The following is a 19,008-nucleotide window of genomic DNA, read 5'->3' as shown; positions in this document are numbered from 1 at the left end:
ATTTTATAGATGAGGAAATGGAGCCTGAAAAAAGTTAGGTGACTTACACTAGTTAAGTGTCTGTGGTAGGATCTGAAATGGAATCTCCTTACTCCAGACCCAACACTCTATCCTGTGCCTCATGGGGGAATAGGGTGGGAACAGAGAAAAGAAATGGACTTGGCAAAGAGGGCCACCTCCTCCCCACCAGGATGTGAGAGGAGAGAATGAGAGCATATGCAGATGAGTTCAGAGAAGAGGGGGACAGGTGAGGCTTTCCTTTCACTCTCTTCAAGTCTCTGACTCAGCCTGTGGATCTTCTTCTCCCATAATAGTGTCTAGAATTGGAAGAGGCCTTACCGAGCATCTTTTTAATCCTCTCTCCATTTTACGGATGAGGAAACTGTGAGATCAAAATGTTTTGTTGCAAAATTGCTTCCCTCCTTTTCTCTGTGTCTGTCTGTCTGTCTATCTGTATCTCTCCGTCTCCCTCTTCCTCTTTCCCTCTCTCTGCCCCTCCCCCCAGCTTTAGGAGCCTCTCCCACTTAGGGATCCATGACTCGAGACTCAGAACATTTGTATGTGTGTTTCGTTGTATTTATGGATTGGTTTTGTGTTTCCTGATTAAATTAAGTTTAGACAAATGCAGAACTATTTCGTAATTCCCTAAAAACCAAAACAAACGCCTGCTTTAATCTGCCACTCACCAGCCTCAGTACTACAAACAGAACCCCGAGGGGCCGGCCAGAAGGCGCCGCACTCCCTCCACCCCCTCCTTCCCGTCCAGCACACACCCAGACACACTCAGGGGAACTGCCGTCCCCCCAGCGGCCCCGCAGCCTCGTCGCGAGGACCGGGCATTCTAGCACAAACAGCGGCACCCCCAGGGGGCTCCATCTGCCCTCCCTGGGCCGCATCCAGGAACCAATGAGCGCGGTTTCTCGCCCCACCCCTAACCCTGATCCCCTAGGAAGGGAGGGGAGACGCTAGTGGCTCAGGCCGCCCGAGTGACGGCAGGGGAGCGGCTAACTACACTCACAGAGGCGGCTGTCCCGGCTCCCCTCCTCGCCTCTCATATTTTCCTCAGGAAATGGGCGTGAGATCAGATACCCAGCTTCTAAAGAGGGGTAGATGAGGGGGTGAGGTGAGGGTGGGGTGGCTGTCTAGCGCAAGAGGCCATTGGGTCCAGAGACTGGCCGTAGACCAGCTAGCCTGGAAAAGTGCGACCTTGTGCAAGTCACTTCCCGCTGTGAGCTCCCCGCCCAACCCCGAAAAGAAGCCCTTACGAGGGCGGGTCTGAGCCATGTCCGAGATCCCTTCCAGCCTAGAGCTTCGAACACTGCGCCCCTCCCACACCCCCGCCCCATCCCCAGCAGGCACCAAGATGGACTTGGGGGTGGGGTGGGGGTAGGGCAGAGGACCTCTTTCCTCCGAAGAAAAGCCCCCGGAAGGAGGGAGGAGGGAGGGTCGGCCGGAGTCTGACTACAACTAAGTCCCATGGTGCGTAGAGAGGGGGAAGGACCTCTGCACCCCGCTCCCACTTCCTCTCAGACTCGCGGTGCTCCCGGCCTCTCACACCGCCCTCACCACACTCTCTTCCCCACCCCCGGCAGGCGGCCCCCCTTTTCGCTGTCTGTCGTTCGTCCTGAATTGACCCCCACACACACACAGGGCAGGTCGGGATGGAAACGGGCGGGGACCCCGGAGAACTAGGCGAGCCCGAGACCGTAGATCCAGAGATGGAAAGGACGGCAAGTCATCGAATCCAACCGCTTCCTTTTATAAGTGGGAAGACGGGGCTCCGGGACTCAATCCAGTCCCTGGTTCGGCGTATTCCAAGCAGCAGAGGTGAGATTTGAACCTAGCACCTTGGAGCGCAGAGGCAGTGAAGCGAGCGGTTCATTTCCCATCAGCCTAAATTCGTCCAACCCAGCGATTCAGGCAAGCTTTAAAGGCCCCAGAAGAAGCCCCAAGACCCGTGGAAGCCACGCCCACTTCTGCCCCTCCCCCCCACTGGGTTCGAATGTGACCTCAGACACTTCCTCGCTGGGTGACCCTGGGCAAGTCACTTAACCCCCATTGCCTGAGCCCTTAGCTCTCTTCTGCCTTGGAACCAACCCACACTATTATTCCAATATGATAGGTAAGGGTTTAAAAAGTAAAAAGATTAGGGAGAAAACCAAACCCCCATTTCTAACTGATGGGCAAGGAGTGTGACCCCTTTCTCTGGTCTCCGGTCAGGCTTATAAAGGCTTCGGGATTGCGCAGGATTTGCATTCTGCTGCTGGCGTGAATGTCTAGAGGTGAACGGGATGCTCAGGTATCCCTTTGTTATTTAAAGGCTCCGGTCTAGACTGCAGATGTGTTCGGGGGCCAATAAAACATTGCGGAATGTTCTTGACCATTTCACTTGTGAATCTGTGGACAAAGAGTGAGCATATGCAAGATTCGGGCCATTTTAAAATCACTCAAGAGAGGGCAGATCAATAAATTAGTAGACTGTAGAAGCAAACCTAATTAGATTCACTGGGGATAAATAAGGATGAGACCTGAGATTTCTCCAGCTTAGGAGGTTCCAAGAAGGGAATCCTCTAGCAATACAAGGTTATTCAGTGCCTTCTCTGACATTTTTGGTCTTGGGACAGACTAAGTGACTTGTCCAGGGTCTCACTGGATCCAGAGCTCTCATAAAACCTCCCTTTTGCTATTAAAAAAAAAAAATCAAGGGGGCAGCTGGGTAGCTCAGTGGATTGAGAACCAGGCCTAGAAATGGGGGTCCTAGGTTCAAATTTGGCCTCTGTGACAGAGGTTGCCAAGCTAAAGAGAATGTGAAATTGATCACCTTCATGGGGGAGGGGCCCCAGGCATGGAATCCAGAGGAGGAGACTCTGGCTTGGAGAACAGTGAGGGAGGGTCTCTCAGTCTTGAGACTCAGACACTTCCCAGCTGTGTGGCCCTGGGCAAGTCACTTAACCCCCATTGCCCTTACCCCTCTTCAGCCTTAGAAAGAATACACAGTACTGATTCCAAGACGGAAGGTAAGGGTTTAAACAAAATCAATCCATTTCTTAATTCATAGTTTCTCATCTCCAGTAGGAAAAAAAAATGTACTTTTTTTAGTTTGTGAAGTTACATGTCCAACACTTTATGAATATAAATTATAAATCCAACTTTGGCCATTTCACATTTATTTGGGAAATTCTCTCACATCATAGCTGAAGTTGTATTTCAAAAATTATCGCTTAATAATCTTGGATTAGTTAAAATTAGTTAAAACATTATTTCATGACACTAATTTGTGTGGCCTCACTCCATCCTGAATGAAAGAAGAAATAAAAGAAAAAATGGATGCACTTAAGATTTCTAGATGCATTTTTTCTTAAAATGGACATTTTAAGAACAGGATAACTTTCTTCCAAAAAACCCCCCAAACTTATCACATGCTCACAAATGATCAAAATTCTCTGTCCTGCCTACCAGGTGACCATGTGATAGATGCTAAGAAGTCTTCAGTTCTTCAAACTACAATTTTAGAACTTGGTCAAAAATAGTCAAAAGTTCTATGGATATGAAAAGTCCCCAAACTACTACCTTTTCACATCTTTCAGGCAAAGGGCCATGATATGGATTTTATTTCGAGGAAGAGTAAACACACAACCTAAAAGTATCACCCCAGCAAAACGTAAGGTATTATCATCTTAATCAATATATCTTCTTTGGCTATAGAGAACTTTGATTCATCAAAAACTCCCAGATTTGGAAAATAAAATTCAGTAATAAAACATTTTCATCTTTAATTTTCAGGTCATACATGCATGATTTTGAAATCAATAGTGCTTCATGTTAGCATTAGAATCATAAATTGAGAATTGGAAGGGAACTTATGATTTTTACAGATGAAGAAACTATTAGGGGTTAAGAATATATCCATAGCACAGAGAGCAAGTGGTACTGGTGAGATTTAAACCCACGTTCTCAGATGCCCAATCTTGCCTTCTATCCACTGTGCCAAAACTGTCCCTTTAAGGCAGGGAAGGAAATATTTTGATTTATCAAATGTCTCCTCTAAAATTTATTTCTCTCTGCTCCAGTTTCTTCCATAGTCCATTCCACACTATATTCTGAATGCATGGATACCAAAAGTTAAGCTGGATTTGCATAAAAGCCCACTTATGTGGTGACATTCTCCTACCCAAGAACCTCTGCTATTCTCTAGTCTGGGAATTACGTTTGTCCTACACACCTTGAAATATTAGAGGCTGGATCCAATGAGATAATGTATGTATCTCATTATTCTTTCAGACTAGAAAGAGGTACAGCATCTAGGATCAAAGCAGCCAGAAATACCTACTGAGCTTGGGAGCGTGTAGATAAGAGATGAAGCAACCCCAACAGGACAAGACTAAACCAAGGAAAGCTACTGAGCCAAGGTTACATTTTGGGGATAAGGAAGGATGAGACCAGATTTGCATACAAGTGTAAAAATATTTTCAAGAGATTATCATGGGGCATATAGGTGGCTCAGTGGACGGAGAGCCAGGTTTAGGGATAAGAGGTCCTGGGGTTCAAATGTGGCCTCAGACACTTCCTAGCTGTGTGAGCCTGGGCAAGTCACTTAACCCCCATTACCTAGCCTTTTACAGCTCTTCTGCCATAGAATCAATGCATAGTGCTGACTCTAAGATGGAAGGTGGGGTTTTTATTAAAATTTTTAAAAAGATTATTGGAGAAATGATCAGTGTTATATCTAATCATAAGTAAAAAAGCAAGGCAAGATAAGATGGAGTGCCATTGTTTTAAGTTCATAGCCAGTCAGAAGTATCCAGTGATTTTACAGAATAGAGAACACGGTTTAAAAGGGTGCTTGAAAGTTCATCAGGACTTTCTCTCATTCCATAGCAGTTAAGGAGTGTAGGCTAGAGCAACACAGTAGATTCCAAGGGACCCCTGGGGAATCGGTGAAGAACCAAATAAGAGTAAACTTCTCATCAGCCTCTTGGGATCCTCATGATTATTATTAAAAAAGATCCTAACTGACTTAAAAATTTGCAATGTTATGGGGTGGATATTGTCCTGGGCTTTGTGGCAAGCCACCCCCTCCCCCATTCAAATTCCAACAGTAGTTGGATGACAGCAGGCTAGCAACTTCTCTGAGCTTTGCAAACTCTTACACAGAGATTTTCCACTAAATGAGAGGCCCGTCTTCTTCAATGGACTATGAATACTGTTACAAGGGAATCACTTTAAAAGACTGATATATATTAATTAAGGTCGCCAAGGAATTCAGCTATGTAATTCCTAAATGAAAACTCAAGTTTGCAGTCAATCTTTTATGGAGTTTAATTACAATAGGAGGAAGAAAGGAATTAGAGATAGAGAGAAAAAGGGAGAGAAAGGAATAGGGCTTAAATACCCCCTCTGTTTAGGCTGGGCCAAAAGGCCCAAGCCCTTAGATAGCTGGGGCAAAGAAAGGAGATCAGTCCCTATTACTCACGTGACCAAAATGGAGAAACAGTCTCAGAGGCCCCCACCTTCAGCTTCCTTCAGAGCAAGCTTCTCAGAGTACACTGCCACCACTCCGATCAACTCCTCAACCACCCCCCCGAGTCTTCAGACCCCCCTGATCTTTAAGGAAACCATCCAAGTTGCCTCCCCTCAGTTCTCCCATCTACCAATCACTGTCCATCAATTTCCCTGTGCCAATGGAGGCTCTAGCTTAACCCAGGACCGCCCAGAGGCTTTGCACATGTCTGTTGAAAGTCATATTTTCAAATGATTAAATCTTTGCTCCTTTGCTACAGCCCTTTCTAAATCCTGTTAACCTGAGTAGGGTAGAGATTCAAATAATTAAATTTTGATCTAGGCTGCAGCCCTTACTCAATCCTGTTAGGACTGAATAGGGTGGAGATTGATTCCAAGTATCTCCATTGTATCAATTCTAAAATCAATCATGACTCAAAGAAATTCCTGTTCTATGCTTAAGCATAGGTCAAAGTCCTTTCCATTGTTCAGCAAAAGGTTTCTGTCCTAAAGTAATCTTAAGAAAGGAAGAGAAGGAACCTTCCATGCCAATGGGGTTCCCATTCCAATAGACTATCAGTAAGAAATTTTCCAAGTATGAAATATCCCAATGGTGAAATTTCCAACATTTATAAGTCTAAGGAATTTTGAGGTTTACAATACTAAATGAAATCTAAGATCCCTGATGTGAATTACTGACATCACAATGGTCAAAATATTATATAATCAACAGAGTTATTTTTTAAAGAACAATTAGTTTCACTGCAGTGATCTGTTTTAGTTTTCTGCTTAACATACCATATATTAAAATATTTCACGGAAAAAAGCAAATATAAGAAATGATTATTAATGGATCAGTGAGGTTAAAGACATTAGAAATTTTTAAGCCAATCATGTTTTCAACAAGAATAGGTTTTATTATAAGAAACTTAAATGACATCAAGTAAAAATGCAAAATTGTGCAATTATGGCAAAATGTTTAAAAATTCCACACGTTTTCCCCCCACCCCCCCACCCGGACTACAGTACTTCTCACTACATACCTGAGCACTGAACATTGAACGCTGCCATTTTAAACTGCCTTAGTGAATTTGATGCCTTTACAGACCACATCCACCTTGTCTCGTGCACCACTGCAATCGGTTTGAGACTTAATCTAACATCAGCTGTGTACCGTAACAAATGAAGATGGAAAATCAATTTCAACTTTACTTTCCTGTAAAGTTAGTTCACATTTTCTAAATATATCGGAAGATGCTATATAAATAATCTTTCAATACGGCCCTAACTTTTAATCCTATAGTGCTTGTGGTACCTTTTACCAATTTTCTCCCCAAATTGAAAATTTACCTGAAAATTCTAACTGGAGAGCAAAACCCCAACATCAAACCAACTTTAAGGCCTTCTTTTGAAAGCATTTGAAAGTGGCGAAAGGTGTCCACTAGATTATTGTTTAGACAAAGAATTATGCACACCGAAGATTTAACAGATTTCATTCCCATGGCAAGTTACAGGCTTTAGCTTTTGAATACACTATCTTCTTGGAGCATACCCTCAGCATAAATGGATAAAACAATAATGACAACAACAGAAGTTGTACTTTAGTGCAGATCAACAAAATAAACTCACTGTAGAATCAACTACAGCATGTTGTACTCCTATACAATCATATGATCAGTCAATTGCTAAATCAAATTTTCTAGGTCATGTTTTCAAGTAATATGCTGAAAATTTTGTTCTACTAAATAAATACAGATTGTCAAAAAGCAGCAGGAAATCTAAATAGTCAACCAAGCTTTTAAAACAAAAAACTAACATCAGTTTTTGCAGGATAGTTTTTACAAACTAATGCAACATTTAAAGGAAGAAAGGGTGCTTCAAGAAGCTTGCAGATAGAGCCTTACACAAAACTATATAGTTTACAAAGAGATTAAGAAAAATTGGGGAGAGGAGAGGGAAATGAACATTTTTATTGACTGAATTGTACTTAAAAAAAAATGATTAGCGACAAAACAGCATTGTAACCAATACCAAGAAAGCCCAGGTCTGGCTTTCTAGGACTTCACTCTAAATTGTAACTCTTATTATTAATGCCATCCACATTAAAATCTGCTTCAGAAAATTCTCACTACTTACACATCTCTCCAAGAAGCAGTTTGGTAAGTTTCTGGAAAAATGAGGTATGTGATGCAAGGAGGCAATGTTTAAAACGTTTTTGTTTCACAGTATCACGTTAAAATTTGTGCAATATTTAAATAAGAACTATGTCAGCTTTTTTTCTTTAAAGATAAAAATTGCTTTTGTGATAAGGACAGATTCTGGAATATACTTAACTCCTATTGTCACCTAGTCAAAGAACTATAAAAAAATAAGTTACTGATCCAAATATCTGCCTTATTTAAATATTACAAATGAATTGTTCTTCACTTGAAGGTACTTAGATTAGTGCTAGAAATTCATCAAAATATGATGAAGAATGACACGGAATCAAAAGATGCAGTTATGTTACGACTGATTTAAAAAACAAGATATCAAATTTATCACCCTTTTTTTCCCCTTTTGAAACCCCTTCAACTAAACAGAGGCTAACCCCTAGGAAAGGGTTCTAGTTTTTATAAATCTGATGTTAAATATAAAAAACAAAAAAACCCTCAAGTTAAAAATTTTAAGTTCACCAAGTCTCTTGGTTTAAAAAAAAAAACCTCAGAAATAATGCCAATTCTCACATTATCTTCTGTGGAGAACAGACACAACAGTGTTAGGATGAATAGAAATGGAAGAGGAAGGACAAGCCAACTGCCAAATCTACTAACCAGTTTTGGAAATAACTTCATGCAAAAACCAAAACTATAAAGCTCTCAATTTTCCAAAAACAAGAATGAGAGAAACTGAAATTAACAAATGGCCGTATTCTGCTACCACTTTAAATGCAGAATCCCACTCAAACTCAAAAGAAGTCTACGGATGATATACTCTGGTCATAAAACCAGCACACACCTTTGAAGACAAGCACAGTCAGGCAAGATAACAGTACCTGGCCACACGAGAATGGACATATACTAGCACCAGCCGCCTTTGGGTTTAAAAGCCCTTAACCAGATTATCTGCCCCCCCCACACACACATGACAAGTGTTAGCACTTGAAAACATTTTGTTGCCAGAAAATTGCTAATTTATATCATTAGGATGACTTAAAGCCACATAGGAAATGTCAAACAAGTACCCCAAACACCTTTTTTTTCTGAGATTAATATTTTCTCAAAACTTATTGTAACAGCTGAATATATAACAAACATCTCAGTACAGTTGAAATAGCATACATAAAAATGTATAAATATTAAGAATCAGGACCTACTGTAGTGTTCCTCTATGTTGGTTAAGTCACAGCTAAAGTAAAGACCTAGTGATATTGCCTCAAATTTTTACCCGTATTTAAAAGAAAGTCACTTCAAACCAGTTTGGACATCCAAATCCAGTAATGCTAGCCAAGCCTCTGCAGTAGTGCATAGTTGTCTTGGTTCTTCTGACATCTTAGTTGCTTTTAATCACAGAAACCCTCTAGAATGACATGATTAAATTTATATCAGAAAAAATGCTGATAATTGCACTTTGTCACCGTCCCCTTGCTGAACTGAAAACATCACAAGAATGAGAGCAAATCCCTCCCCACATCGCAATCTTTAAGAGCACCCATCCCCATGACGTACACAACTCTTTCAGCTTACATTAAATACTGACAGAATGTCTTTGTTTTATTGTAAGACATGTCACCTCAAGTTTTAGTTGCTACTCAAATACTAAGGCCTATTACCCATTAAAGTACTTTCTGAAGACACTGGGGATACAGTTTAGCAACGGCACATTCGAAATGACGACCGAGATCCCAGAGACGATCTGGAGTCTCATATACTTTCTTCCATTGGTCAGTACTCTCATCATATTGGTAAAGTGAATTTTTTCTGCTGGTCCTGAAGACATGCTCTTCAACAGTTACTTGAGTTGCTCTAACAAACAAGTGGAGTTTATTATTGAGAAGTACAAGTTTAAGATATGGATTTATGGACTGATCACATGGAAAATCTTTCTTGCAAGTCCATTTGTTTAGCTCAATATCATAGGCCTCCACGGTAAACATACGCTGATGATTTCCACAGGTTCCAGCTATGTAGTAGATAGAGTCATTATATACAGCTGCTAAGCCCTGGGTTCTAGGCACAGTCATAGGTGTTAAAAAGCCCCAGTAGTCTTTCTGAGGATCATAGCAGAGGAAAGATTCTCCTAAAAAGCAAAAAGAATACATACATTTTTATGCTTTGGTCATTGGAGTTGTCTTACAATGAAGATGAAATACTTGGAAAACTAATTATTTCATAATCTTCAAAAGTCAACATAGAATCATTTCAAGGTTGTAAATTCCCTTGCAACATACATTTTCACAAGATGACTCAAACTATTCAGACAACAAGGTTAAACTTCTATATGACAAACTACACAGGGCATGAGAATTGTTTCATTGTAGCCGAGTTCTGCTATAAGATCACATTCCTAGTATTCTGGCATCCCCTTCAAGGGAAAGTTAAAAGGGTCAGGAATATATAACACTTTCCCTCCTGAATCTCTTCAGATTCCACAATTTATGTGCCAAGCTATCATTTTGGTAGGAGGTTTGGGATTTTAGATAGAAATTTCTTGTAGCGGGGACTGAGATATTTAAGTGTGAGAAATAATTCCTGTTTCCCACATAAACAACAGTGTCACTTGGACAAAAATTAGAGAGCTGCTGACAATACAAGAATGCCGACTGTAAGAAACTCATTTAGCCAACTCAAAACAGCACTATTAGTATAGGGCATTAGCCAACATACAGAAATAGTTTTATTATAAATAAAATTCAGCATGTATTATAACAGCAGAACTTTTTTCGACTTAAAAAAAAACATAATAATATATAGAATAGTAGCCACAGGTTGTTAAAAAAGTGCTCTTGGGCAAAGGAGACTGACAATTCTACTCTGCTAAAATCATTTAAAACCAAAAATGGGAAAATAAAGAGATATTTCTTCACTAAAATAGATAAAGCTGATACAGATAGTAAGACTGGCTAGTTTCTACCCCAGCAAAATAAGGGGCATTACTGAAAGCTGAACAGATCAATTGTCAATGTGGAAGTACCAATCTGAATTTATCTGGTAAAGGTTTGCAAAAAAAAAAAAGGCAATTAAACTGATATTTATAACATATGCTGTATCTCATAAGTAAACTGAACAATCAACTTTTACTAACAGTCCCATAACCATTCTGTAGTACTTGGAAATTAAGATGACTTAATTTTCATAACCTTTGGGAATTGTTGGATCACATGACTATTAGTTTATGCTATTTTAAAAATATGTTATCAAGTAAATTACAAAGGAATAAATTCAGTTATCCTTTTTTATTTTTTATAAGTGTTATAAAACACATTCATAAATACAAGCCAAAGCTTGTTTTGATTATGGGTGAGAATTTAATCAAGTGGGTGAAAATAGCTGTTAGCGTGCTAACAGTGCTTATTTCAATATGTCCCAGGAATATTTTTATATGGTATTCGGTTATATTCTATTACACATTATGGAACATGTTTTTAAAACAGTGATTATTCCAGGTGAAAGAAGTGCTAGACAACAGACTGACAACTTATTAAAAATGTACCTGTTTTTTTCATTGAACTTTTAAAAAGGAATTGTTGTAATCAGTGTTTTATGATGAATCCAAATAACTCTTCCCTGAGCAGGAAGAATACTGTTTGGGCCTAAGAGGCACATTCCTCTATCTAAAATTGGGCAATCACTCAAACACCTACCCTGTAAAACATAGATGTTTTCTTTATACTCCACAGCACTGTGGAACTCCATTGCTACAGGCATTGGGCTAACAGCTGTCCAACAGTTATCTCTGCCGTCATAACACTCCACAGATTTTAGGGGGTTCCTCCCATCGCCTTCATAAACGCGCCCACCTATTGCATAAAGTTTCCCACAGCAATGAACCAGCTTGCAGCCTATTCTGGCTCGGAGTAAAGGAGCTTTGGGTAGCCATCTATTTGTAGCATGATCATACATCCAGAAGTCACTCTCTGCCTTGTGGTCAATGGAAACTTCACTGCTGCTTGGCCTATAGCCTCCTGCGATGTAAATGTCATTATCTGGGGACACAAGAATTCCCACCTCTCTCAGGTCATTGGGTGGTTTGCATAGTTTAAACACTCTCCCTGTGACTATATCGAGACAAGGCACTGTTTGCTTCTTTCCTGAGTGTTTGTGGGCAGCATCAAAACATATGATCATTTCCGATGCAGTCATCCCAAGCCTCTGCGTGTAGCCATTGGCACTACACGGCCCCTTCTGGACGATGGCCTCTGCAAACATGGGGGGAATTTTCTCAACAAAGGTATCTTCCATCAGAGGCATACGGATGCACTTGGCAAATATTTCTGGAAGGTGTGCTTCTCTTCTCTCTCGTTCATGTTCAAACCACCTGATGATACTGTCGTAAACGTGCTCTTCTTTGTCAACATTTAAGTCATCACTGTCCAGTATACTGATGAGTTGGTCTTTCCTTAAATGGAGAAACTCTTGTTCTTTGGTGACACACAGAAACTTTTTACGAATATACTCTTGTGATCGGTCTTTTAGCTCCTGATGACCATAGTGATCTGCAAAGATGAAAACCCCAATAGAGTTTTGTGGATCCAGATGACTTATCATATAATTAGCACACTGGTCCTGTATGGAAGGGATCTGGAAGATGCTTGCCGCAGTGAACAAAGCTTGGACATTGGCCTCGGTGAGTACGACTCTGGAGGTATATGCATAGTTCAATACTAAATTCATTGACTCAGCTTCAACACCTACTATACGCACTTCTTTCTGGGTACTCTCAGTAAGGCCGCTAGTGAACATTGATCTAATAAGAGGGGAAAAAAACACAGTTAGGATGGCATCTGTACAATGTCACTGTAAATAAGCAGAGAAGTAGAAAGCAAAGAAATTACATATACATTTGAACAATTCCTAAGGTACTTTCTTAAAATTCTAAAAGAAGGACAGAAAGAGTTCTAATCCTCAAAAGTCATGTTCTCATATTCAGAATACCAAGGGACCTGGGAACTGGCACTAAGAAAAAGGAAGCGACCCCGCCTCCTGGAGCCAATCCCAAATGGAAGGAATTCTTCCAAGGCTGCCTATTTTACAAGTGGCCTCCTCTTCAGGGGTGGTAGTCTTAAAGAGAGCACAATTGTGAGAAGAGAGTGAAAAACATTACCATTTCCACATACCAGTAAATTCCAAATTTGGGGAGCTTATTTGATCCCAACTATGCCACACATAAATGTATGAGCATACACTTATTGTGTACCTATGTGCAAAGCATTACTGGCAGGCATCAGGACTACATTTAAAATACATTAGTGTGATAAGAAAATGAACAGATATGTAAATATACATTTATTTATATCAGGCTACATAAATAGAAATATATATATTTCATGCTACACTGTAACCAAAGTGATCTATATCCAATTCCATCAACTTTTTGATTCAGCAGTAATTTAATTTCATAAAAATTTTAGCTACTTACAATATACCTGAAAATGATTATATATTTCCATAGGTATATAATCTGCAGGATAGATGTCAAATTATATAATAAAAAAATTAAGTAGGATTATGAGATATATTCAAATGAATGTTCACTGGCTAAAAAAGAACCAAAGTCCTTCAAAAGCACATTTTAGTTACATCCTAATTCCTAAAATTAAATATCCCATAATTAATTGTTCTCTATAATAAGTAAAAATCATCTGATTATTTCAATCCCACTTGGATATTTTGAAATCTGCTTTAAAATTGCAAAATTATTTTTCTCTAGTCATATTTCCCATAAATTTCTCCTAAAAAGAAAAATCTGGAAATAAAATATATATTATTGTAGTAATAATTCAATACTTCACACTTTTAAGGCAAGTTTAACAAATACTTGAGCCTTTTGAGAGTGATAAGTTTTTTAAATACATAATTTTTATGTATAATAGAGGATGGTTGTGTATTTTCCTAAAAATAAGATTAAAGAATTACCAAAATATTCTTGTCTAGGGAATTAATATAGTCAGATGCTGGTTTTCTTAAATACAAATCATCTATTTGTTTACAGCTTTCTCTTTCTAGGTATACTCCTAAGACTAAGGAGACTAAAGTTTAAAGGAGATTTTATTTAATAATAGTATCAGGAAAGAACTTTAAAAATTTCTAGGTACTGTGTGTGTGTGTGTGTGTGTGTGTGTGTGTGTGTGTGTGTGTGTGTACATATCATAAAAACGGAGTACCTTTTTTTTTTGAGGGAAAGAAGAAAAAGTCCTAAGCGGCATCAAAAGTAACATCTTTGAAAGGCAAGATTTCCATTCTTTTTAATAGAATGGATATTTACAAATTCTATAAAATTCCTTGGAACAATTAGAAATTTTAAAATATGTTTTGTAACAAATTACTATGGAGGAATTGGGTACAAGAATGCTACTCTATATTAGAGCACTAAATATTTATTTTTAATTTATATAACTTTTTTGTTTTATTACATAGATTTTTATGGCTTCTTAATAAAAGCCAGAAAAAGTATTCCTATATATCCAGGGGTGGAAGCTGTTTGGTTTTTCCTTGATTCTAAGAGCTATAAGTGCCTAACAGATAGAGAAAGCATATAAAAAGAAAAGCACCAAGCAATGGAGAGTATTAACTATCTATGAAAAACATTATCAAATACCCTCATAATGAGAACTACTACTAACTTGGATAGGATTTGGAGGGAAGAGGGTACCTGTGGGTAGAAAAAAGGCCTGGCCCTTTAGTACAACTTACTTCAGATAAGAGAGCCTTAACTAAGCCACAGGCAATGAAACTGCTTACTCATTTGGGTAGCCACCACCATACAACCTGCGGCAATTAAGAAATGTCAATATAGCTACAAAACAACATCGCCAGCCAGAACTCTTCTGTTCCTGAATATCACTTACTAGTAAAACAAGGCATAAAAAAGTATATTGCATGAATTTCCATATACCATATGAAAAGAAACATCCACCACATATGTCATATATATATTCAAACTTCTACTAGGAATCCAATAGGCAATTAATTCCCTAAATTTTGTCTTCAGTTACTTCCTTTTAAATCACATATCTTAGGCTTGAAATAACACCAACTTACCTCTTGAGTATTTAAAAAAAAAATCTTATGATATAAATCTTTAAATTAATTTTCTTGCTCAATCTTCAAATTCATTTAAATATTAGACTATCATTTAAACTCATACATACAAAAGCCAACTTTTCACATTTCCAGGTTCTAGGGTTTCTACTGTTCAATAGTAATGATGGGTAAGACATTTAATTTCTATAGCTAGACTCGCATCTTTACTACTCTATGGTTCTTTGGAAGTACAAGGCTAGTTTATCTAAGTAAAATGCCAATTTCCAAACTAACCAACATTATCCATCGCAAATTGTCATATCTCAAGTCACTGGACCCCTGTCTGAATTCCAGTTTCAGTTCTGCCATTAATTTAAGCCTCAATTTCCTCAAGTATAAAATAGAGGTTCTAACCTACATTATCTCTAAAGCCTGGGCCAGTGGAAAAAAGCATTGCTTATAGAAGCAGAGAACCTATGTTCAAATCCAGTCTGATATGACACTGAACAATTAAGCCCCCTGAGCCTCAATCTCATAATCAGTAAATAAGGGAGTTGAGTTAGGTCTCTGAAGGCAGTCAAGAAGCATAAAATACCTACTATGTGCCACGCACATCAGAAGGCTAGTTCTTTCAAGCTTCTTCTCTGTAATCTTCTGATCCTTTCTATCTGCAAATTCTATCCCATTCAGTGACTTCAGCTTAATTCCTAATGTTTCAGTCTGTTTATCATCTAGTCTTGAGCTACTTTGTCCCAGGCTTTTGAAAAGACTATTTAATAAGCAAACTACAGACTTGCCCCCACACAAAAACAGGAACTTCTAGATTAGTAAAAGAGCAACTTCTTAAAAAAAAAATCAACATAAAAATGTGCACCTAAAACAAATTAAATGAAAAACCAGGAACTCGCTTGTTTAACATTTTTTTTGCAAGTTATAAAATCTCCATAATGAAATTTTGAAATCTTTGGAATATAAGTTTCAAAAAATGCTGAAAAAAATTTAAGGAATGTATATAGACTAATCATCTGAGGCACACATTTTCAATGAAAAAGTTATAAATTGTTCTGAACTCCATGAGCATTAAAAACTTGGAAGCAGCATGCAAAGCACATAAAACTACAATTAAAGATCACCATCCTCTTGTTCTCTTTCTCTTTTTATTGGCAAGGAGAGAAGTGGCATAATTAACAGAATGCTGAATTCTGTTAACTTAGAGAAGACCTAAGTTCAAACCCTGCCTCAGAAGCCTCCTAGTGTTGTGATTCTGGGCACATTCACAACCACACTTTCTCCCAGTATCCACAACTGTAAAATAAAGACAATAAATGTCTCAACACAATGTTTGGCACATTGAAGCCACTATATAAATGCTTATTCCCTCCCCCCCCCCCCCCCCCCAGCAGTTCAGAGATTCAGGGAACTCCTGAAGCACTAAGGATGCAGATGGTCCACTTCAAGAGCTCCCTGGAGGCACTGTTAGGTTATAGCACTCACCTCCACACAACTGTCAGTTAGGGCTTGAAAGCACATTTTCTAACTGCAAGAAACCTTTCATGCTAATGGCTTCCCTCTGGGATTATTTCCCATTTATGGTGTCTGTATCTTGTAAGCATGTTGTCTCCTCCATCAGAAGGTGAACTCCTTGAGGGCAGGGGCTGTTGTTGCATTTCTATCCCCAGACCTCAGCACACAATAGGAGCTTAATAACTGCTTGTCCATTAAACATGCCTGACCAGCAGGCTGTGCTGTCCTCCTCTATTCACTGAGTCCACCTGAACTCTTAACATCAACCTGCCAGAATTCTAGCGCCAATTCTGCCATTATTTTAAGCCTCAATTTCCTCAGCTATAAAATGAAGTTTCTGAACATTATCTCTAAAGTCTGGGACAGTGGAAAGGATTGAAAGCACTTTCCTAACTGCAAGAAACCTTTCTAGAATCAAACAACATTAAGTGCTTCTAAGGGCTATTAGTGCAAACCATGCCTGGTATATAGAAGGTGATTAGTAAATGCCTGCTGAATTGAACTAAAATAAAGAGAGAATTAAGAAAACAGAAGGGGCAGCTGGTCGGCTCAGTGAATTGAGAGGCAGGCCCAGAGATGGAAGATCCTGGGTTCCAATGTGGCCTCGGATACTTCTTAGCTGTGTGACCCTAGGCAAGTCATTTAACCCCTATTGCCTAACCCTTACCGTTCTTCTGCAGGAAACAACACAGGACATTGACTATAAGACTGAAGGTAAGGGTTTTTTAAAAAAAGGGGGGGGGGGGAGGAAAGGAGGGAGGAAGGGTAGGAGTGTGGCCTACAGCAGAATGGGATCCCAGGGCTCAAAGGGAGCTCAGCGCTTCTCCAGACACTTCCTTCATTCTACAGGTGGGCAAACTGAGGCCGGGAAAATGAAACGAGTTAAGATGATGTACAGAGAACTGCAAGGCCCTCAGAACACTTCCAGGCACCCCTCCCTCACTTTACAGGCAGGTAAACTGCGGCGAGAGAGATGAAGTTACTGAGAATAACGTAGAGAGAACCAGAAGGACAACAGGGCCCCTCCGTTCTTTCTCGGCGGGTAAACTGAGGCCGGGAAACCGCTTGCGCACCTCTCCCCTCCCCCCGTAGGTGGGTACCTGAAGTAGGGACTGATAGCCGCCAGCACGTTGCGGTGGCAGGAGAAAGTCTTGCCGTGGTCCACCTCCACGACGATGTCAGTCAGTTGGCCCTCGTCGTACATGGTCTTGAGCTGCTGGAGGATGCTGCACGCGTGGGCGGCGTCCACGGGCCCGGGTGCGGCCACGGGTGGGGCGGGTGGGGCGCCGTTGGGCGGCTGCGGCGGACACTTGGTCGCATCTGCGGGAAAGAGAGCGGCACAAGCCCCAGTGCAGGTCCCGCCCCCCGCGGCGCGGCCCCCTCGAGAGCGAGATGGGGGCGGAGGCCCCCGCGGGGCGGCCGGGCTGGCTTCAGCCGCCGTCGGGGCCCACGGGCGCCGCGGGGGAAGGAGGGAAGAGAGAGAGCGAGAGGAGGAGGCCTACGCCCGACGCCACGCCCACCCCGGGCCCCCCACCCACCGCCCCAGCCGCCCCACCGCGTGCCCGGGCCGCCTCGGCACCCACCTCCCGTCGCGGCCATGTCTCGGAGGGGCCCCGGCTCGAGCGGAGTGTGGAGCAGAGAGGAAATGTCATTTCGCTTCCCCTGCTCCCCCCGGTTCCGGCTCGTCGGCGGGCGTCGCGACCAATGGGAGGCAGCAACGCCCAGGCCCCGCCCCTGAGTCCAGCATATCGGCCACCGATTGGCCAGATGCTGTCGCAAAGCCCATCGGGAAATGTAGTGTGGCCCAGCCTGGCCCCGCGTGGTCGCTGGAAGACAGAGGCACTTCAGGCTGGAGGATAAACTGTGGCATGGTCACGGGGCCTGTCCGGGACGGGCTGCCTTAGGGTGTTTCCACTACCCCGACTAATCCCAGAGCTTCTCACTTTTCTTCTGATTCTGCGCGGCGGGGTCCACACGATCCCCTCTGACTCCCTCCCCCAGCTGCCCTTTTGGGGGGTTCGGCAAGTGTCACTTGTACTGACAGAGAGATTGAGGCTCCGGCGGTGTCGGGGTGGAGCCTAGCTTCCAGCACAAGGGACAAAAATGAAGATTTCCCCTGTCTTCCCTAAATTTTGGGGATTCCAACAGCTTTACGAGGAAGGGAGACCCTCTGCCTAGAGATGGGGAGGCATCTGGAAACAGGCAGTCACAGCGCTGCACCTTTATCCTCTTCTCTATTATCCCGGTTTTACAGAGGAGGAAACTGAAGTACACTGGTTAGGTGAGCTGCTCTGGAAGGCTAGTGCTGTTTATTATCCCCATTTTACTGAGGAAACTGCTCTGGGACAGATATCTAGTAAGTGCCTGAGGCCAGATCTGAATTCATATCTTCTATACTCCCAACCTGAGGGTTCCACCTTTTGCTATGCCACTTGGGTCTGGCACTGAACTGAGTTCTAGAAAAATAAAGGCAAAGCCAAAATTCAGTCCTACTCTCTGATCCTCAGGAGCTTACAACACTGGAGAAAGATGAACAGATAAACATCTGGAAAGAATGTCAGAGGTTCCTTATATACTTAAGGAAACAGAGGCTGAAGGATTCCAGTGGCATCTCCCAGAGGAAGGTGGAAGCAGAATTTGAACCCAGGAGTTCTGACTCCAGAACCTCTATTCAGAACAGGGTCTGCCTGATTCCAGGTCCAGTGGCACCAGTGCCCACTAAGCCAGGCAGCTTCCTGGATCACAAGAGTCTGATGAATTAAGA

The 19,008-nt window shown here is 41.3% G+C and overlaps 1 protein-coding gene across 1 annotated transcript; it reads right to left on the bottom strand.

Moving 5' to 3' along the window:
• Window positions 1–6,395: 6,395 nt before the first annotated feature.
• KBTBD8 (kelch repeat and BTB domain containing 8) lies at window positions 6,396–17,942 on the bottom strand. The gene is made up of 4 exons (XM_007500055.3): window positions 17,828–17,942; window positions 17,345–17,564; window positions 11,342–12,444; window positions 6,396–9,777 (listed from the first exon to the last, which is right to left on the bottom strand). The coding sequence occupies exons 1-4, from the start codon at window positions 17,841–17,843 to the stop codon at window positions 9,314–9,316; spliced, it is 1,803 nt and encodes a 600-aa protein (XP_007500117.1). The 5' UTR covers window positions 17,844–17,942; the 3' UTR covers window positions 6,396–9,313.
• Between the last annotated feature and the right edge of the window lie 1,066 nt (window positions 17,943–19,008).

The sequence above is a fragment of the Monodelphis domestica genome, chromosome 7 (assembly GCF_027887165.1).
Source record: "Monodelphis domestica isolate mMonDom1 chromosome 7, mMonDom1.pri, whole genome shotgun sequence".
In the NCBI taxonomy this organism is placed as follows: domain Eukaryota; kingdom Metazoa; phylum Chordata; class Mammalia; order Didelphimorphia; family Didelphidae; genus Monodelphis; species Monodelphis domestica.
Note: the sequence above shows the minus strand (reverse complement) of the source record. Positions and strands in the feature narration are given on the sequence as shown.